Genomic DNA, 22,364 nt, shown 5'->3' on the forward strand with positions numbered 1-22,364 from the left:
GAGCGTTTACGTGCACCAGCTTTTCTAGTATCTGCACCTGGGGACAGAGGCGATACACGCATGACAATTGCGAGTGCCCTGTTTTCACCCACGTCTCGAGTTCCCAGCCTCATTGTCAGCTCTCGCTGAAGCGGTCTTTCCCTTTGATTAGCTTGCCCTTAATATACAAGGGGAAGAAATTGGGGGAGATGATAGAAAATGGCAAGCTCTCCTCTGAAATTACAAGGGGCGCTTTATAGCAAGGCTTAAGGCAACCTTGATGTCAACTTGTGCTATTAGTTTTCTTCTTAGTCCCTTTTTGTGGTGAAATATTTTTAAAGGTTGTTCTGGGGCAAATGTAATTGAAAATGCAGTGTGTTAAACTATTTCACTTTTATTTTAAAGTAGGAGTTTTGATGGTGAAAGTTGATGGGAAGCTTTCTGAAAAGCTACACATTTGTATCCATATCTCAAAGTCCATAGTCAGTCTTCCTCTCCCACTCTCTCTGCTTTTTCTCCCCCTTCCATCTGCATTTGTACATTTCAAAGAAAAGATTTCCTGCAGCATCAGATGGAGGTTCTTTTAAGAAAAACCAGCCATCGGTTTGTTACACAATAATGAACGTCCGCATGTGAAGACAGGTGCAGGTTTCTGTGTGGCCCCCTGGTGCAGAAAGGCCTGCAAACACCGCGACCGTGTGCCCATGCCCCGTGCAGTGTGACCTCTGAGAATTCCATGCTTGATCGGTCAAGAAACAAGGCTCCCAGACTCCAGGTCCCGGGGCTTGAGGTTTCGCTGCAGGGAGCCGTGACCAGCTGGGTTTGATTTGATGAGGGTTTGGGGGCCAGTGTGTCAACACAGGTTTATGACCCTCACGTAGGAGTTCTGCTTCCTGCCCAGAGCCGAAGGGGACACGTGGTCTTGTTGAGTCTTTTCGGTGAGATGCTTTGGGGAGCCGGGCTCACGGGTCCCGTGGCCGGCTGACGGCAGGCGGCGTCACTGCCTTCGTGGTGCGGGCTCACAGGACGAACCCACAATGAAGGGTTCGTGATCACAGAGGTCTCGGAGGCGGTGGCTTGATGACCGGGTGTCTCATTGTGCCACCCTTGGCAGGAAGCTTCTGTGGAAGTGCGACGGCAAACGGAGGACCCCGGTGCGCGCAGAGAGCTTTCTTCCTCAGTCCAGGCCGAGGAGGGACGCCCCACCCCAAGGTAGGAGACTCTTGGACTCGGGGTTACTGAGAAGGCATCTTGGGGTGGGCTGCGTTGTGGTGGGTGAGTGCTTGGGCGTCCGGTTTCCGCCAGACCTGAAGTGGCCACGAACCAGGTTCAGCTTCCAGCGTCCCCAGGACCAAGCCCTCAGCCCTACCCCACTGCCGGCGGGAGAAGCATCCCCAGGGCGGGGACGCTCTGAATGCCATCGTGGCAGTTTTGGTTCTTAAAACAGCTGCTGTGTTTTCCGTACAGTGGAGTTCTTTATGTTCACAGAACGAGAAACCTAGCGTAGTGGCTTGAATGACATGCTTTATCCAGAGCGGCCATCTGACGGGATGCTTTAACGTCGAGGGCACGGCTGGGTTGCTGGGTCTGGAAATCCACATTGTCTGGAAGGATCGTTAGTCAAAGGACGAGGGCAAGCCTTTCTCAATTGGCCTTATTTACTGACTTAATTTTGAGCTTTAAAATAGAAATCGAGTCGGTTGGCTCCCCGGGAGGGGATCAGAGCATCTGAAAGAACGGAATGGCAGCAGTGTTACACTGTCACGTGCCCTGATTCTCCAGTGTGTCCAGTGGAGCTGTGTCACTGTAGTGAGGGTGGAATTTAGGTGAAATACATACTGTCATCTGGACCCTATCCACAAGGAGGGCGGGGGAGGGAAGTGTAGGTCACTGCAGGAACTGGGGTACGACCTTATTTTAAAAGGGCTGATGGAAGAATGGAAGCAAATTTGTACACAGTAGCGTCGCTGAGTGCATATCTTTCTGTTCCTTGAGCATCTCTGGGAGTTGGCGTGCCGCTCAAATTAAACACCAACCTCAAAATGGAAGATTCTGTCCCAGAGATGAGCAGTTTAAATGCTTGCTTTTGAGAGCCTTACGTAACGGGGTTTTATTTCATTTGGCTGTCAGCTGAGCGCTGCTGGCCTTGAACAGGAGTGCCGATGGCTCTGAGGGAGCAGGCGTGGTGGTCTGTGTGTGCATGTGTAGGGTATGGTCGCAGTTACTTACCAGTCTGCACGGCCAAGACCAGAGACCCCTGGGTGAGAGAGGAAGGTCCATGAATAACACGTACAGAGCTGAGCTGTGTCTGAGCGGCACAGTCAGAGCTCCATGGCTCTGGATTGCGAGCAGCTCACGTGCCAAGTGCCGGCTGTCCTCTTTATCAAAAGCCACTTCCGGGCCCTGCTGCCGTCGTGGGAGTGCGTGCAGTGCTGTGGTGTGGTGCGGTGCAGTGCAGTGCGGCGGGGACGCTCCCCGCACACTCGGGCGCGGGCTTCGCTGCTGCACGGAGGCCTCGGGCGTTTATCCTGCAGAGAGAGACGCATGTGCTGCTTGGAGTTCAGCTCTCCTGCTGTGAAAAGTCATAACACATGGCTTCTAATGTACATACCGTGTGTGTGTGTGTGTGTGTGCGCGTGTGCGTGCGTGTGTGTGTGTGCGCGCGCGTGCGTGTGTGCGGTAACGGTACTGTCGGCAGCGAAGGGGTCAACGGGAACGGGGGAGGGGCCCCACGCTGCCTGTCTCACAGCTGTGTCCTCTGGCAGGCTGCGTAACCACTCTGACGGAACGAGTTCCAGAAACTTTCTGCTTTTGAGCTGCAAACCCAGCAATTTTCAGAATCATTGTGTCTGCTTTTAAAGAGTGGTGAGACTCAGTGAAATCCTAGGTTAGGGATGTCGAAGAGGCTTTTTTTTTTTTTTTTTGAGAAAATGTTTATCTTCTGAAGGAGCAGCGAGGAAGAGTGCCCTTGAAACATTAAATGGGAGAAAAAAGAAATGAAAATGCAGGCAGGGACTGTCCTTTGCTCACCAAAACCCAATCTATAATGCAAAGATTTAAAGATGCCCAGTGTTTTGCATACATTGATGTAATGTATCCGTGTAAAGAAATCGAATCGCTGATCTGTTAACGAGAACACGATGATGAAGACTGGCTTCTGTTGTGATGCCAGAAGAGCGTCGAGAGAACATTTATGCCGCTAATCGAATTGAGAACATTTTTGTGAGGTTCAGGATTCTGTGTTCCAGATAAAGTAGGACAGAGGTTCTGCCCCAGGGGACCTCCCAGCGTAGGGGGGACGGAGAGACACCAGCACTCAGCACTGAAGCGATGACGCGTAATTGTCATCTTTGTGAAAAGTCACGGGATGGTTCAGAATCTTGGAGGGACGAGGGTGAGGCGACTTCTGCCTGGGGGTTGTGGACACGACGGTGGTGTTTGAGCAGGACCCAGGCCCTCAGGAGAAGATCTGACAGCATTTGCTTGCCTCCAGCTGTGTTCGCGTGGGAGTGGCCTCCTCAACCATCATGTTTCCAGAGCCAGCGTCCACTGTTTTTGGAGGTTTTGCACCAGATCTCCAAGCTCAGGTGTCCTGCCTAACGGCAGTCTGCTCCCTGCCCCAGTGTCACGGGGACCTTGAGAGCTCGGTGCAGCAGTTTGCGTGGCTGCCGTGACAGACTGCCGGGGTCTGGGCGGCTTCAGCAACAGACAGGTATTTATTTATTTATTTATTTTGCGGTACGCGGGCCTCTCACTGCTGTGGCCTCTCCCTTTGCGGAGCACAGGCTCCGGACGCACAGGCTCAGCGGCCATGGCTCACGGGCCCAGCCGCTCCGCGGCATGTGGGATCTTCCCGGACCGGGGCACGAACCCGCATCCCCTGCATCGGCAGGCGGACTCTCAACCACTGCGCCACCAGGGAAGCCCCAGACGGTTATTTTCTCACAGCTCTGGAGGCCTGAGTCTAAGCTCCAGGTGCTGGCAGGGTGGGTGTCTCCCAGGGCCTCTCTCGGGGTCTTGCAGGCGGCCGCCTTCTCCCTGTGTCCTCACCTGGTCTTCCCTCTGTGTGTGTCTCTGTCCTGATCTCTTCTTAGAAGGACACCAGCCAGATTGGATTAGGGCCCCCCCCCCATGCCCTCACTTTGCCTTAATCACCTCTTGAAAGAGCTTCATTCCATCACCTTCTGAAGTCCTGGGGGGTTAGGACTTCAAGGTATGAAGGGGGGAGCAGAGTTAGCTCCTAATACTAGGAGTGTCTCTGCTTCTCTCTGACGCCTTTAACCAGTTCTGTCTGCTGTGTCCACTCTCTCAGGAAGCGTCCTTTCATTGTCCAGACAAGGTCACACCTGATGTCCTAGCGTTTAAAATAAAGGAGCTGCCATCCTAGCGAGCAGCTGGTGAAGAGGGGAGAACAGTGGAGCCCCTTTGGAGGGCTGTTGCCGGCGTGGAGTTGCACACACCCTCGGGTGGGTGATTCCCTTTCTAAGAGTGACCTTCTGAGCAGACGCCCATCGCCCTGTAAACAGCGTATGGGGACCAGGGGCTCCTGGTGCCGCCTCTGCCGCTTCTCATGGAGCTGCCCCCTCGTCGGCTGCTCTCTCCCTACCTGGATGGCTGGTAGCGCCCCTGGCAGACCCTGGGCAGAGTGGAGGTGGGGCTCTGTGCTCCTTCTGGATCGTGGGGAATAGTGCTTCCATGTTGGCATGACCTGCTTGCTGAAATTGTATTGACGATTTTAGTCTACATGACAGTACAGTGCATGAAGCGGGCTTTCCGTGCCCGTTAGAGGGGCGTCATCAGCATCTCAAATTTGGCACGCGGACTTGTTGGCCAGTGTCGTGTTTTAAGCCTTGTGAGAAAGCTAAGTTTACCGCATGGGGTTCGTGCCCCTCACACGTGAGGGTCTTCTAGAGGACTGCGTCTGCGGGGTTCTGCAGACAGGTCTTGTAGGGGAAGAGCCCGGGAGGCTGTGGCCACTGGCAGGCTCTCACTCCCCGGCCTTCTCCCGGCCATTTCTGCCCCCATAGGAGCTGCCGCCAGCAGGCTGGCTCTGATCTGCAGGCTTGTATTTTGTTGCGACAGATGGGAGAGGAGGGGCGGGGGGAGAATAAGAATAAATCCTAAATCCCGCTAACAGCCAGAAGGCGGAGTCTGTATGAAATCAAGCTCTTTCATTTCACGTGAAATTCATCAACAAGCTAAGTCCACCTGAGGGTCACCTTCCTGTACTTTTGCCCTGAGAGGTGATTTGCGGTACAGAGATCGATAAGACTGATTTCCATTTACTCCACAGGCTGCTTGCAAGTAGGTTTCGGAGTGAGAGCGTTGCCATCCGACCTGCACCCCTCATTTGTTGCTTTGGGGGAGACGTTTACTTCTCCTGGCCTTCAGTTAGCTAAGGGGCGGTTGAAGCTTTCCGTTCTGAACTGCTGTGCTGGGTAATTAGGAAGCCCACGCTGGCGTGATCACAAGGGGAACCTCAAGCTTGGAAGTTTTCTGGGGTGGAGCCCGGCATCGGCACAGCTCCCTCTCGGGCAGTGCACTGTCTCCCGTGCCCAGAGCCCTTGCTGAGACACAGACCTCCGTCCTCCCAGAGGTGAAAAGCAGCGGCTGTCGGAAGACCCTGGGCCTGGGCTCCGGTGGTGTGTTTTTACGTCTTGCTTTGTGACGACACTTTCCCCTCGTGTTTATAGCCGCGTGGCTTCAGGAAGAGCAGAGTCAGGACGAGGCACAGCAGGTTGTTGACCTGCCGGCTTGGTCTCGTGACTGCACGCTATTCTGAAGGACGCATTGTCAGGCGGTGGTTTGAGGGTTCCAGGGCTTGGGGCCCTGGAGCAGAAAGTGAGGCCAGGGAGCCAGGTCCACGGAGCAGTGAGATGTGGGCAGAGACCGTGCCGAAATGTTAACCACTGCGGCGCCGAGGGACAGCAACGGAGACTGGACCCGGGCACCCTAGTTCCGGACGCGGCGGGGAAGCGGTCCTCCACAGACCCCACTTGTGAAGGCAGCCTCTGCCCTCTGAGAGGGTTCTGACACACGTCGGCTGATTGCCCCGGTGGCTGCATGCGAGTCCTTTGTTGGGGGCGGGGGTGGGGGAGGGAAAAGCCAAGAGTCCACGGCCCCTCTTCTTGGATGGAGAGACTTCCACAGCTGTTTGACAGGATCCTCTGCTCTTTTATCCTCTGGTCTCCTTTCTTCTCAGTTGACTCCTGTCTTCAAGCTCAAACCCTTGGGACTTCCCTGGTGGTGCAGTGGTTAAGAATCCACCTGCCAAGGCAGGGGACACAGGTTTGATCCCTGGTCTGGGAAGATCCCATGTGCCACGGAGCAGCTGAGCCCGCGAGCCACAACTACTGAGCCCATGCGCCCTAGAGCCCACGCGCCACAACTACCGAGCCCGTGCTCTAGAGCCCTCGAGTCACAACTACTGAGCCCGCGTGCTGCAGCTGCTGAAGCCCGCACACCTAGAGTTATGCTCCACAACAAGAGAAGCCACCGCATTGAGAAGCCCGCGCACCGCAAGGAAGGGTAGCCCCCGCTCGCCGCAACTAGAGAAAGTCCGTGCATAGCAACAAAGACCCAATGCAGCCAAAAAAAAAAAAAAAAGCTCAAACCCTTGTCAGTTGCCCTTGGTCGAACTTGCACGTACAGGTACTCTTTGCTGTTTTTGCCTTTCTCCAGAAACCCACAAGAACACACCGCCACTCATCATCTCCTTTTGATCCTTCCACCCATGCTTCTTTGCTCGATGCCGTGTTTTAAGTCAGCGTACCACGGTTTAGGGCTGGGATGACCTGGAAGGCGGCCATATGGGTTTAAGTACACCTTACGTTAATGCTCTTCATGGTGGCAGGGGTGTCGGCAAAGTCTCCTCTGACTGCTTTTGAGACGATCTTTGCTGCCTTTCACTTCTTCTAGACCCTTCTGGCTCATTGTCTCATTAAAGTGCTTTCCTCTTGGCTCAAGAACCGAATTGTCGGGACTTCCCTGGTGGTCCAGTGGTTAAGAATCCGCCTCCCAACACAGGGGACGCAGGTTTGATCCCTGGTCGGGGACCTAAGATCCCACGTGCCACGGGGCAGCCAAGCCTGAGCAAAAGAACCGAATTGTCAAGGACCGGATCTCTGATTCCTGTTTCTTCTAATGGGACCGAGTGTGGCGACCTACTTAATCCTAATGTGGTAGACTTTCATACCGTTAATGGGTGAAGTCACGCGTCTTAATCCAGGCTGCGTGGTGAATCCGTGTTGGGAACACGAGCACGTCTCGTCCGTGAGCTGTGAACACCGACTTGTGGCTCCTCCCCTGCGGAAGGTATGGCCTGTGAGAGGCACTGCAGCATCCTTGCAGGGTGGAAACGAGATCGAGCTTCGTTGCAGAAGTGGACGTGGCAGAGCCACGTTAGGATGAAAACTTGCTTCCCAGAGATGATCGAGGGCATCCCTGATGCCGGGGAGGGTCGTGGTTGAGTCCACGTATCCTTCTCACACCTGCCTCTCCCCAGGCCTTCTTGAGCAATGTTCGGGAACTTTGGAGACCAGGTACCAGGCGCAGGCTTTTCTCTCTTGGGCAAGGACGAGGCAGCTTAACTGCAGTAGGTTTCTCCTGTGTTCCTTTCTGTCTGTGTCGGCATTTGATATTAGAACTCTGAAATCATTGGAGAAGACCCGCGGGCAGTGAGTCTCGGGCCCACCGAGGTCAGGCGCCCTGACGAGATGGCTTCGAGGACCGGGCACCTGTCCAGTTTGACCTCCGTCCCTTGGGACTCACAGGCTTTGTAGGTGTCTGTGTGTTGGGTCACGTTGGCTGCTGTCTGTGAGGTTCCTGTAAATGACTTGCTTTAATTTTTAAGTTACGTGAAGTAACTTATGCTGCTGTATTTAAAATGGATAACCAACAAGGGCCTACTGTGTGAAACAGGGAACTCTGCTCACTATTATGTAACAACCTAAATGGGAAAACAGTTGGGAAAAGGAGTAGATAAGACTTAATCACTTTGCTCTACATGTGAAACTAATGCAACATTGTTACTCAGCTAGACTCCAACATAAAATAAAAGTTTAAAAACATAAAAAATAAGTAACTTACGCTTTTTGCAATGGGGCTGAAAAGATTTTATTTATTTTAAAATTGTGGTGGGATCCACGTAATGTAAAGTTAACCATTTGAGTGTATGTGATTCAGTAACACTTAATACATTCACAGCATTAGGCATCCATCACCACCGTCTGGTTCCAGAAGATTTTCATCACCCCAAAAGGAGACCTTGTACCCCTTGAGTGGTCACTCCTGAAGTGGGTTTATTATTTTTCTCCCCCATCCCCCCTTTCCACTTCGCATTTTCCTTTTTTTAAAAATTATTTCTGGCTGCGTGGGTCTTCGTTGCTGCGTGCAGGCTTTCTCTAGTTGCAGAGAGCGGGGGCTACTCTTTGTTGCCGTGCGCGGGCTTCTCATCGTGGGAGCTTCTCTTGTTGCGGAGCACGGGCTCTAGGCGTGTGGGCTTCAGTAGTTGTGGCACGCAGGCTCAGTAGTTGTGGCTCGCGGGCTCTAGAGCGCAGGCTCCGTGGTTGTGGCGCACGGCCTTAGTTGCTCCGCGGCATGTGGGATCTTCCCGGACCAGGGCTCGAACCCGTGTCCCCTGCATCAAGGGCGGATTCTTAACCACTGTGCCACCAGGGAAGTCCCCGTGAAGTGGGTTTATTTTTAAGGTTCAATTTGAAGTGACGCCCTCTCTAGAGTTAGACCGCATCTTATACATGGCTGCCATCAGTCAGAGGTGAGGTGGACCCTTGGCTGTCAGAGTTGATTTCCTCGTACTCGGCGTGTTAAGTGGTGGTGAGACGCCTGCAGCTAGTCCCAGAAATCAGTTTTCTCATAAACTTTCTGAAGGTCCACACGTTGAAAATAAAAAAGAATGGTTCTGCGATTTGCCTCTTAAGCAGCGTACGGTGCATTAAAATATTTCCGAGTGGACGTGAAACATGCACGAAACCGAGGAGTCGGTGGATCCCCTCGGTCCCCCAGGCAGCCACCTGCTCTCCCCTGGCACTGCGGAGGTCGCACCACCTCCACCAGCAGCTGGAGTCAGAGGACAGGAAGGTGAAGGAGGAAGACAGTGGTGTGGGCAGTGGGAGGGCGCTAGCCGGGAAAGTGCATGGACTTGAGGTTTTCTCAGATGCAGCACTTGGAGCACGTGGGTTCCTGGAAAACGTGCCTGTTCTCTTTCGAGTTGAACCTTTTGTGTCTTTATTTCCATGTGAATCTTAACATTCTTACCAGGATATCCTGGATGGTGTGCACGGTCGTGCCTGTGTGTGTGGGGAGCCCCACTGTCAGAGGTAATGAGGTTGCTGTCCCGTGCAGGGAGGAGAGAATGAGTCCAGGCTCACACGTGAACCCAGCTCTCCCGCCGAGGCGAGGGACAAGTCATCAGGGTGCCATGCCAGTAGAGCTCCAGGTCCTGTCTGTCCGGAGACGCGTGATGAGTCCTTTCGTGGCATCTGGGAACCCAGGGTAGCTGAACCCACGAGAAGCGGGGTGTCCGGAGCCACGAGAGGAAGAGTTCATTCCCAGCAAAGCCATTAAAGTCACGTTGGCTTTATAGTTCTTTTCCCACGTCACTTGCAAATGTGTTGTGTGTTATGTAGCCTATGAGCCATAAAACTAAGGAAAATATATTTAGACACATTTAACAATACAATAAAAGGCCACACGTTGCGTGATTCTGGTGCGTGTGTGCTGCCCAGAACAGGTCGATCCGTAGAGACAGAAGGGAGGTGGGTGGCTGACCGTAATGAAGGCCCGAGGGAATGGCAGTCACTGCCAGGGGGTGTGGAGTTCTTGGCGGGTGAGGGAAACGCTTTGGAATTAGATAGTGGTGATGGCTGCACAACTCTGTGAGTTTACTGAAAGCTACTAAATCATACGCTTCCAAAGGCTGAATTTTAGGGTATGCGAACTTCATCTCAATTTTTAAAATCTGGTCGGTGCTGAGAGTCCCCAGGAAGAAAAGGTTTTAAAATTTAAAACGAGGCCGCGCGTTACCCAGGTCTGGGAGTCGCGGCTCTAGCTCAGACTTGGCCAAGGATCAGATGGTGAGTACTTTGGGCTTTAAGGACCTCAGTGTTCCCGCTTGCGGACATCTCTGCCCTTGTAGCCCGGGAGCAGCCGTGGACAGTCCATGAAGGGGTGGGTGTGGCTGTGCTCCCATAAAACTGGACAGAGAAGGTTTGCCAGCCCTGGGATTTGACCAAGGGCCGTAAGAGATTGGCCTTCAGTGAGTGTGCATCCCGGACGGGGAGGTGAGGCCTGCATGGCCGACTGTCTGGATGTTTGCAGAGAGGCTTCTCGCGTGCTTCTCTGCAGCATGACGTCCGTCCCTCTTGCCATTTTCATTTTACTGGTCTCTCCGGCTTGGTTGACTTAACTGTGGCCCGTTCACGGCACGAGCGTGTGGGAGAGCGAAGGATGCTGTTAAGCACGGGCTCCTTGGTGATGCTCTGACTTGGAGCGCTGGCATCCTTGGACTGTAAGAGCTCAGTTCAGGCGAAGTGACTTGGGGAAGGGTTGAGGCTTCGCCAGGCTTGGCCCAGCGGCTACGAGGAGTTCTTGCGGCATTTCATTGTGCCGGGGTGCTTATCATGTTCCGTTCCCTTCTTATTTGTGGACTTCCTCGAGGACGTGAATGTACTGTATCAAGTAAAGGCACATTTGTTTTCAACTTTTTACAGGTATTTACGGTGCACAGTCTTAACGACATAAACAGCGTAGGCTTTGAGCATCTTGTACGCCCTGATAATTACGCCTTGTTCTAGGAAACACGGATATATGAAAACCCAACGATAAACCTTAATATTATGAAAGTGCTCCCCCTTTACAAATTGTTCAGAGAGGGTGTCCTTTAAAAATGGATTCCTAGAGCAAAAGCACCACCCAGATCCTGGTTTCTAATGCGCTTCTCCATGAGGAGGACGCAGGGCTCCTTGGAGAAACGGCTGACGCTAGGGCTGGGACAGAGGGTGTGTGCGGAACGAGTATGGAGTGTCTCGTGCCCTAAAAGTAAGGAAGTGTTCAAACAAACACAAACACCTGTAACAGTGAGGCTATGCCAGAGGGACAACAGGGGTCCACTTAGAGGTAGGTATGACCAAAGCTGCAATGAAATAAAGTCGTGCAGGATTATAACCCAGCATATAAAGTATCCCTGAGTCCACACTGATAGACGTAAATGATTGGGTGTATTAATAAGTGGGGGAGAAGAGACAAATCTGTGCCGAAAAATTCCAGATCTCTGTAGATCCTCTGCCCTCAAGGGGGTGGGGCAGAGCCCTTCATTCCTGTAATATGGGCTCCGTATGGTAACGTCGTTCCGCAGAGGGCAGGGTGAACAGGTGGGGTGAAAGTCACGTGACCGAGGAGGAGCTGATGCATGCCGTGCCTGACCCTGCCAGCCGATGAGCAGACTGCTGTGTTGACGGCGTGATCCTTGGTATCGTATGGTAAGCAGGGCATTCACCTCTTGTGGCCTGCCCTCCACGTCCATAACTCCAGGGTAATCACGACAAAAACATCAGACGCATCCCAGTTGAGAGGCATTCTGCAAAATGCCAGCACGGTACTCCTCCAAACCGTGGAGGGCGTGGAAAACAAGGGCAGTCTGAGAAGCTGTCGCTTAGGTGGGAGGAGCTGAAGCAGATGTGACAACTAAATGCAATGTGGTGTCCTGGCTGGGATCCTGGGACCGAAGGAGGCTATTAGGCGAGAGTGAAGGAAGTCTGAATAAAGTGTAGACTCCAGTTAATGTGACTGTACCAAGATTGGGGTCACTAGTTATGGCGAAGGTACTCATGTCATGTGTAGACAGTAGGGGAAACTGGGCTGTAGGGTACATGGGAACATTCTCCTCTCGTTGCAATTTTTCTGTCAATCTAAAACCATGTTAAAATAGAGTGTTGAGATGTTTCGAGTTACTCAGTTTGTAAACATCAGGAACATACCTTTTGAGCAGTAAGTGGGTGAAATCCCTGGTCAGCCGCCAGGCTCTTACTGGATGCCTGTTACGTGGATGGCCTCACATTGTGCTCTGAGGTATAGACAGGTGTGGAGCTGGCCTGGGGTGGATGGTGCCCTCTCTTAGTGATGGGATCCTGTACTTGGTAGAATAACACGTGGAGATGAAAACTAGTGCAAAGAATGTGGGACGTGGCGTGGGGGGGCAGACACAGGTTCAGATTCTTACTCTCGTTCTCCGTGTGCTTGCATCAGGCCACCTAAGCTTGCTAATAACTTCCCTTCCCTGGATGATGGGATAGCCACACCAACCTTCCTTGCAGACTCACTTAAATGCCAAGTGGGTTTCACACGAACGCAGCAGCGCAGTGCTTAAAATCAAGCAGGTGTGAAAAAATGGAAAAAGTCACTCTTGGTGAAATAGTGGTAACGTGGGAGATACTGCAAAGTAGCACGTGTTACTTGTTTAAATGAGGAAGAGTCGGAAGTAACCGCAGTGAATTTTGAAGACGTTGACTGAAGCAGGTGGTGAAAAGAGACAATCCATCCTGGAGGGTAAGTGCAGGACTGGGGAGGGTCGGGGCTGTCCGTGTGGCTGTTAGAGACCCTGGTGGGAGGGGCACTGCCTGCGTCAGGGGGCGGGAGCTGCCTGAGGAGGGGAGGTGGGGCGCGGGGACTTTCAATGCAGTTCATTGTGAAGTGTCAGGGTCAGCCTGTGACCCCTTTGTGGTCTGCAGCGAATGCCTTGTGCGCAGTGAAACCTCCGGAAACACTTTGTTAGTTGTTTGGGTTACGTTCCTCCTGAGTGTGTAATAAACCCCCAGATACAGAAGGACGTAAAATAGGCTATTGTTTGTTTTTGTTTTGTTTTGTTTTAAACGTCATTGTTTCATCTGACTTAACGGCTGTGGGATTGAGCCTTGGATTGCACACGTTATGCGATGGTCTAGCACAGTTAAACAGGCAAAGCTGCGTAAAATTCGTGCAGCAGGCTTTTCTGCGTTTCCTTCTTTTAAATTACAAAGAGGAAGACACCCGTGCCTTTAGGGGTTTAAAAGGGCAAGGCTTTGGGGGTTTAGGCAGAGAAGCCTTGGGAACATTTCCCCCTGAGGTCAGGAGTCGTCAGTGAGGTCACAAGGGAGCCTTGAGTCCCGGGGTTGGGGGGGGGGCGGGGCTGCGTGAACTTGACCGTCACGAGGCAGCGGGCACAGACAGGCAGGCAGACGCCGGGGCTGCCGCAGAGCGGGTCCGTGGGGCGCTGTGCTCACGGCGGGCGGAGAGCCGGTAAGAGAGCCTGGGTCCCCTCTCGGAGCATCTCCTGCAGGACAGGGATGCTTTCCTGCCGCCGTGGCTGTGTGCCAGGCTTTGCAGCGACTCGTGCCCCTTTTGTTGTGCTGTTTTGAAGAGCAGGTGATCAGCTCACAGGGCGGTGTGAGGCCAGCGGGAGAGGTTTGCAGACACGCTCCTCACGTGTTGTTCTGCCTGAAAGTGAACGATAATGCAGATCGGCGTGCAGAGTCCACCTGAGCTCTGCCCGTGCGCACGTGTGTGTGTGGGCACGCGAGCCCGTGCTGTGTGTGTCTCTGTGTGTGTGTGCTTGTACACACGTGCGGTTTTGGTCGCCAGGGTTTCTGCCGTTGGCTGAAAGCGCGCTGGAGCTAGAAGGCAGTGCCCCTCTGGACTTGCTCTGGGCGGTGAGCTGGTGTGACTGGGAGCCCTTGGTATGTGGGGCGCGCTCCACGTGAGGTCTGCAGACCTGCCTTCCCTGCCGAAGGGTCCCCGAGGAGACCGGCGGGAGGGCACTAGCGTTTCACGAAGACCCTTCCTTGCTTTGCCTTTTCTTTTTCCGTAGCAGTGAGACATGAGCGTTCTCACAACGGAGGCTTTGACTGTGGATGTAGAAAGGAAATGGTGAGTCAGCCACATCAGAATGAAAAAGGCAGGGAAATCAGGTGTGCGTGTTGAGTCGTGAAAAAGATGCTTGGTGGGTAAATTCACTCATCGCCTGCTGATGGCAATGAAAAAATGCAAATGGAGAAAATGGCACGGGGTGGTTCTGAGCATTTTGCAGCTTTTGCTCTGCAGTCGTGACAATTTAAAGGCAGCATTTCTTGCGGGGTTTACTGTACATGTGCTGTGGGGTTTGGGGTTTTTTTTTTTTGCCTTTTATATTGTGATAAATAAAACAAGTTATTAATTTTGGCCATATTTCTAAACGACTGAAATTGTTTGGCTTCACTAAAGCAGGCTTCTGTGTGTGTGGCGGGAGTGTGCCATTTCCACAGGGAAACGGCTGCATGTGTGTGGTACACAGACGCTCACGCACAGTTCGGGTCTGCACTGACTGACTCACGTGGGTAGGAGTCAATCTTGAAATGACTTAGTGGTCGTGCTTAGGTGGAACGTAAAGAGGCACAGGGGTTTGAAGACAGGTTTTCAGAAATCTACCTGACAGCATTTATAATGAAAGAACCTGCTGTCGTATACATTGTCTGAAGACTTACACAATGAAGGCATGGAAAATGATATTTTAACATGTCGTAAAATAACTGAAGATTAGGGACAGGTTTGATGAATGGTTGACATATTTCTTTTCCTTGCAGAGCAGAATCTTTGAGGGCGTATATTATAAATATTTTTTATGATTATGTTGCAGAAAAGTATTTGATGGCTGGTGGGAAACTGGACATCTCTGTGCAGCTTTTTGTCAAGCAGAATGGAAAAATCATTTCACACTTTCTCTCTCTGTCTCTCTCACACACATGCCCACAAACATATACCCCTTAGGGAAAAATATTTGCAGGGGTATTTTCATCCATGAATGCATGAACGAACAAAACACAGAAAAGCCATTAATAGAAGGAGTATTAGAAATCACCATGCATATTGGTGTTGACCATGCAGGGCAGGTAAGGCTTCTCCTGCCCAGCTGGGGTGACAGACAGCCCTAAATGTATGCTGATGGCTGCGTATTTGGCGTGAATTGGCTGCTCCCCCAGCCACCTTTGGGTTTTGGAGGTTGCGGAAGCTAATACTTCATGTGGCCTGTAGAATGCATTTGCTTTACTCTCACTGCCTTGAATTCTTTGCCTCTTGTGTGCATTAAAATTTAGGAAGGTCTAGGTGGGGAAGCAGTAGAAACAAGAGGTGGTGTTTTGTGTCCACCGGATCGGCCCATCTCTCCCCGGTCAGCAGACACTCGTGTGTTCTGGCGGGCTTTCCCTCCAACAGGTTAGATAAGTCATTTCTGTGAGGCTTGTAGACATCCCTGGATGTCTGAAGAGATCCTCAAGTTACTTAGTTTTTCACCTTTGAAAAAAGACTTGCAGAATCCTTTGTGTTCATTACTTAAGGTTCAGAAGGGCTTCTCGCCTGTATACCTTGGACCTCACAACGTGGGTACCATGTTCATTTGACGATAAGCAAACTGGGGCTTCAGTAACTGGACTCACACAGCTTCCTAATGGAGAGCCCTGCATGCAGTACGGCTGCTCTTCAATCTGCTGGGTTCCTGCTAAGTCCTGCCACCTCGGATGTTGGAAGGTTCTCCAGATGGGCACAGCCTGCATATAGACCTGTATAAGATGCCACATCTCTTCTGTTATTAGCTGTCACGTCCCAGGGCCAGTGCACCAACAGTGCAGTGAGAAGGGGTTCCAGTGTGGGTTTCCGGGGCAGTGGTGTAATACAAAGACCTCTTAACCAGGCTGAGAAACTGCGGACTCAGGTCCCAAGCCTGCGTGGACGTGACCTTCTGTTTCTTCATCCACGAAATAGGAAGTTTGGATGGAGTGATTTCTGAGGACCCTTTCAGCTATCATCATTTTTGATTCTCGGGGAGAGAAGCCAGGGACTCAGATTCCCCTTAGATGACACATCCAGGCCAGTGGGTTGTAGTGTTGTATTCATTTGCTACCAACATGCATGTGAGTGAAGACATCTATGAGATACACGCGTGTGTAGCATCTTTGAGACCCGTCTGTCAGTACATGCGCTCCGCAGCAGACTTGATTTTTCTGCCTGCAGGGGTTTCTTTCTTTTTTTCTGCAGGGGTTTCTTGATGCAATGGCGGTGTCACTGACAGCACACCCACTTGGGTGTTCTGTGCTGAAGTCAGCTGCTACCAGACGAAGCTCTCCCAGGTACAGCTTACATACCATGTGTTATTTAATGACTTTGTTAAAAAGTCCAGCCAGTGGGCGCTTACACATATTTGGAGGCCATTAAAAATAGAATAACTCGGGCTTCCCTGGTGGCGCAGTGGTTGAGAGTCCGCCTGCCGACGCAGGGGACACGGGTTCGTGCCCCGGTCCGGGAGGATCCCACGTGCCGCGGAGCGGCTGGGCCCGTGAGCCATGGCCGCTGAGCCTGCGCGTCCGGAGCCTGTGCTCCGCAACGGGAGAGGCCACGACAGTGAGGGGCCCGCGTACCGCAAAAAAACAAAAAACAATAACTAGAAATTCTAGGAAGGTATTAAACATTTATACAGACATACACACCTGCAGATATATGTGTGTACACCTGCATGTATATGTATACACATGAGCATGCAAGTATGTGTGTATATACACATGTGCACATAAATATGTATTACAGACATTTTATATAGGAATAAAGTAAATTTTCATGTACAGTATATATCTGAAGCCTATTGAGTAATCATTTCTAAATATGGTTCAGCTTAGTAACAATCATGCAGTATTCTGAGATGGTATTTTCAAAATTTTGGGTCACGTGCATTGCGCTAAAAGGACACGCTTAAAGCAGATGGTTTTCTCTTAATTTTCGGAGATCCTATGCTATTCTAAGTATGTTTTAATCTCTTTTACCACAGAGTTTCCCAGAATTAAAAAATGGCTCCTTATTTCATAAGCTTGTTGTATGTTTTTGAGAGCTAGGATTTATGCTTATCTGTGGTTACAGCCTTCTAGGGTGTGTGGTATATAGTCTGTAATAACATTTCCTTCTTTAAATTCCGGAAAGCAGAATGAAGACATTAAAAATTGCCCTCAGCCTCACCGTCCAGAGAGACCGCTGTACCCACTTCGTGTCCTTTTTCAGCACAAATGTTCATTGATACACATGTGATCACACGATACGTACTGTATATGAACAGCTTTTTCTCCCCTTGTACGTATGTGCTGCCTGGCATTCTAAGATGCGGTGGCCCAGTAGGAACACCATGGGCTTGTAGGGATGTTCCCAGTCTTTCACAGTGGGAAGTGATACCACAGCGGACATAAGTGGTGAAATATTTGTGCTGTCACACGCTCATTTCCTTAGGAGAACATTCTAGACATGGAATTGCCAGGCAGTCTTTTGGAAAATACCCCCAAGTTGCCCTCCATAAGGTGGGTCCCTTTCATAGCCCACCACCAACAGCCTAGGCCCGTCCTCCTTCTCCCGAAACCTTGTCCATGTTAGACATTTTTAAAATTCTGTGACTTGGTAGGCAAAACTATTTCATTTTTAACCAGCATTTCCTTGGTGACTAGTAAAGTTGAACTTCTTTGTGTGTTCTTATTGAGCCATTTGTATTTTTTCTTGTGAGCATTACTGTTCACATTTTCTATGTCTTCCTGCTGATCACTGTTCTTTACATTGCAAATAGATGCCCGAGGTGTGTTGTGTGCTTTTCAAACACTAATGGTTGGTTAGGGTTAGATTTTTTTTTTTTTAATTGAAGTATAGTTGATTTACAGTGTTTTAGGTGTGCAGCAAAGTGATTCAGTTATACGTGTATATGTATTCTTTTCCAGATTCTTTTCCATTATAGGTTATTACAAGATATTGAATATAGTTCCCTGTGCTGTACAGTAGGTCCTTGTTGTTTGTCTGTTTTATTTATAGCAGTGTGTATATGTTAATCCCAAACTCCTAATTCATTCCTCCCCTCCCTTTCCCCTTTGGTAACCATAAGTTTGTTTTCTATGTCTGTGAGTCCGCTTCTGTTTTGTAAGTAAGTTCGTTTGTATCATTTTTTAGATTGCACATATTAAGAGATGTCACATGGTATTTGTCTTTCTCTGTCTGGCTTACTTAGTATGATAATCTCTAGGTCCATCCATGTTGCTGCAAATGGCAATATTTCATTCTTACTTATGGCTGAATAATATTCCAGTGAATATGTATACCCCACATCTTCTTTATCCATTCGTCTGTCGATGGGCATTTAGGTTGCTTCCATGCCTTGGCTGTTGTAAATAATGCTGCTGTGAACGCTGGGGTGCATGTGTCTTTTCGAATTAGAGTTTTCCTCTTTTCTGGACATATGCCCAGGAGTGGGATTGCTGGATCATATGGTAGCTCTTTCTTTCTTTCTTTCTTTCTTTCTTTTTTTTTTTCCGGCCATGCTGCATGGCTTGCAGGATCTTAGTTCCCTGACCAGGGATTGAACCTGGGCCGCCTGCAGTGGAAGCACAGAGTCCTAACCACTGGACCGCCAGGGAATTCCCAGCAGCTGTATTTTTAATTTTTTAAGGAACCTCCACACTGTTCTCTGTAGTGGCTGCACCAACTTACATTCCCACCAAGAGTGCAGGAGGGTTCCCTTTTCTCCACACCCTCTCCAGCATTTATTATTTGTAGACTTTTTGATGGTGGCCATGCTGACTGGTGTGGTTAGTTGTTTTTTTTTTTTTCAAACTGTACAAGTGTTTGGGTTTTTTTTTCCCCCTTAATTGGGGTATAGTTGCTTTACAATGTTGTGTTAGTTTCTGCTGTACAGCAAAGTAAATCAGCTATATGTGTACTATATATCCCCTCTGTTTTGGATTTCCTTCCCATTTAGGTCACCACAGAGCATTGAGTAGAGTTTCCTGTGCTATACAGCAGGTTCTCATTAATTATCTATTTTATACATAGTACTGTATATATGTCAATCCCAATCTCCCAATTCATCCCACCTCCCTTTCCCCCGCTTGGTGTCCGTACATTTGTTCTCTACTTCTGTGTCCCTGTTTCTGCTTTGCAAATAGGTTCATCTGTACCATTTTTATAGATTCCAAATATATGCGTTAATATACGATATCTGTCTTTCTCTTTCTGACTTACTTCACTCTGTATGACAGTCTCTAGGTCCCTCCACATCTCTACAAATGACCCAATTTCATTCCTTTTTATGGCTGAGTAATATTCCATTGTATATATGTACCACATCTTCTTTATCCATTCATCTGTCAGTGGGCATTTAGGTTGCTTCCATGACCTGGCTATTGTAAAGAGTGCTTCAGTGAACATTGGGGTGCCGTGTATCTTTTCGAATTACGGTTTTCTCTAGATATACGCCCAGGAGTGGGATTGCTGGATCGTACAGTAGCTCTATTTTTAGTTTTTTAAGGAAACTCCATACTCTTCTCCATAGTGGCTGTATCAATTTGCATTCCCACCAACAGTGCAAGAGGGTTCCCTTTTCTCCACACCCTCTCCAGCATTTGTTATTTGTAGATATTTTGATGATGGCCATTCTGACCGGTGTGAGGTGATACCTCATGGTAGTTTTTATTTGCATTTCTCTAATAATTAGTGATGTTGCGCATTTTTTCATGTGCCTCTTGACCATCTGTATGTCTTCTTTGGAGAAATGTCTACTTAGGTCTTCCGCCTACTTTTTGATTGGGTTGTTCGTTTTTTTGATATTAAACTGCATGAGCTGTTTGTGTATTTTGGAGATTAATCCCTTGTCGGTCACTTCGTTTGCAAAGATTTTATGTGGGTTGCAGATATTTTCTGTGGGTTGTTGGTCACTTTGTTTGCAAACCCATTCCGTGGGTTGTCTTTTCGTTTTGTTTCTGGTTTCCTTTGCTGTGCAAAAGCTTTAAAGTTTCATTAGGTCTCATTTGTTTACTTTTTTTATTTCCATTACTCTAGGAGATGGGTCAAAAAAGATCTTGCTGTGATTTCTGTCAAAGAGTATTCTTCTTATGTTTTCCTCTGAGAGTTTCATGGTGTCTGGCCTTACATTTAGGTCTTTAATCCATTTGGAGTTTATTTTTGTGTATGGTGTTAGGGAGTGTTCTAATTTCATTCTTTTACATGTAGCTGTCCAGTTTTCCAAGCACCACTTATTGAAGAGGCTGTCTTTTCTCCATTGTATATCCTTGCCTCCTTTGTCATAGATTAGGTGACCATAGGTGCGTGTGTTTATCTCTGGGCTTTCTATCCTGTTCCGTTGATCTATATTTCTGTTTTTGTGCCAGTACCATACTGTCTTGATTACTGTAGCTTTGTAATATAGGCTGAAGTCAGAGAGCCGTGATGGCCATTCTGACTGGTGTGGTTAGATTTTCTTTTAAACCATACGAGTGTTTTTAACTGTCACATCATCACCCTTGCCAGGTGGCTTTGTGCAGTCTGTTTGTATTCTGGTGGCTGCTGGCTCCTGGTGGCTGTGCACTCGGCTCAGTGTTTGCAGAAAGGGTGTCCACCCGGGGGTCTATGGGCTGAATCCCTTGTGAGGTGTAGACTGCCATCTGAAATACTCTGCAGTGCTTTGCAGAGAAGATAAAACTGCTTGGGAGAAGAACCCGCGGGTTTGATGAACGTCTAATGTGGTGATGCCATGTGGAAGCAGGAGTCAAAAGATGGGCGCTGCAATCCTCGCTCAGGGGGTCGGGCGGGTCACTTAGGCTCGTGGCATCAGTGAGGCGGGCATGCTGTGCTTTCTCGGGTGTGTGGAGCTCTGTAGGTGGAGGTTGGTACTAGATTTGTCTCCCCCCGAGAATAGAGATGTACCCTCTTTCCCAATAACCCCCACTCACCGTCCTCTCTTTTTGCTCTGGGTGGCAGGAACCTCAGGGTCACATTTGAGGCACATATACCCTAATGACATTGGAGGCACATATACCCTAATGACATTGGAGGCACATATACCCTAATGACAGGCCTCTTTGTGATGCTTTCCCACCCTTATGCCTTTTCACTTTTTAAAAAGATACTATCTCTTGTTGGGATGTTTCTATGTTCATTTTAATGCTCCTGTTGTGTTTTTGTCTGATAAGTCACCTCAAAACATTTGATCATTGAGGGTGTAAGTATGTTGAAATAAATAGGTGTCGTAGAACTATAAACTAAACAGATTCAAAAGAGCCAAGGGCTTCTCAATAATCAGTTAATATTTTTGTGATGGTCATTGTTTTATGGAAAAACCAACTTAGTGCGAATTGCCCTCAGTGACCAAGTCACCCTGATGGAACCTGCCCGTTGGACTCGTGTCTGTAGCAGTCGGGGCAGCGTGGTGGTCATAAGCGGAGATGGAGCCGGGGCTGCCCACCTCTCAGGTAAGGTGAGGGGGCAACGTGAGTCCTCTCCCAGGCCCGTCAGCTCCGACACGCTGGACTCCTGAGGGTGCGGGTTGGTTTCCAGATCAGAAGAAGAAGTGCATTCTCAATGGACAGGTCTTTGGGTGACATCGTACAATATCTTACAGGTTACCGATTGTGTTCGTGTGGTTAGGTGCCCTGGAGCCTGCAAAGTCGTATCAGGTAGACAGAGCACCTCCCTTGAAGGCGCTTACCCTCTGCTGTAATGGAGAATAATACATAACAGATTACCACAGACCAGGTGACTTCAGCAATGGTCATTTATCTCTCACAGTCCAAGATCAAGGTGCTGGCCAGTTCAGTTCCTGGTGAGACCCCTTTCCTGGTGGGCAGACAGCCATCGTCCTGCTGTGTCCTCACACGGTGGAGAGCAGGGGCGTGGTGGGAAGCAAGCTCTCTTGTGTGTCTTCTTATACGGGCACTAATGCCACTCACGAGGGCTCCACCCTTACAACCTAATCATTTCCCAGCCATGTGATACCATCTTGTTGGGGGTTAAGATTGAACATGAATTTTCAGGGGACACAAACATTCAGTCCATAACATAAGTGTAAATGGCTGTGATGTAGGGTAGTCAGAAGGCCCAAGAGAATCAGTCTGCCTGCTTTGACTTCCAGTCCTGTACCTTCCCTCCCCCTCCCTCCCCCTCCCCCTCCCTCCCCCTCCCTCCCCCTCCCCCTCCCTCCCCCTCCCCCTCCCTCCCCTCCCTCCCCTCCCCCTCCCTCCCCTCCCCCTCCCTCCCCTCCCCCTCCCCCTCCCCCCTCCCCCTCCCTCCCCTCCCCCTCCCCCTCCCTCCCCCTCCTCCTCCCTCTCCCCCCCCTTCCTTCCTGTTACCTCACTGGGCCCTTGCTGAAACCTGCTTTGTGCCAGGCACTGTTAGGACCCGGGACACACAGGGTAGACAAGACAGAAGTGGGTGCTGTCAGTCTAGCCAAGAGGAGTGATATTAAATTAAAATAATACAGATGCGTCAAGTACAGTTTAGGGACAAACCCATAGAGATTAAATCCTTATGGGGGTTCACGAGCAGAAAGGCTTATCTTTGGCAATAGGCCG

At 50.0% G+C, this 22,364-nt stretch overlaps 1 protein-coding gene across 6 annotated transcripts in view; it reads left to right on the top strand.

Moving 5' to 3' along the window:
- The window catches only part of SHROOM2 (shroom family member 2), a 135,488-nt gene that overhangs the window by 85,928 nt on the left and 27,196 nt on the right, over window positions 1-22,364 (top strand). For 4 of the 6 annotated variants that reach the window (XM_033420219.2, XM_033420218.2, XM_004265520.3 and 1 more), the window contains one exon: window positions 1,094-1,191. The exons of the other annotated variants lie outside the window; for them this stretch is intronic. In XM_033420219.2, the coding sequence (XP_033276110.1) occupies window positions 1,094-1,191 (98 nt within the window). The remainder of the gene's footprint in view (window positions 1-1,093; window positions 1,192-22,364) is intronic. 6 annotated transcript variants of the gene reach the window in all.

The sequence above is a fragment of the Orcinus orca genome, chromosome X, assembly GCF_937001465.1.
Source record: "Orcinus orca chromosome X, mOrcOrc1.1, whole genome shotgun sequence".
NCBI lineage: Eukaryota > Metazoa > Chordata > Mammalia > Artiodactyla > Delphinidae > Orcinus > Orcinus orca.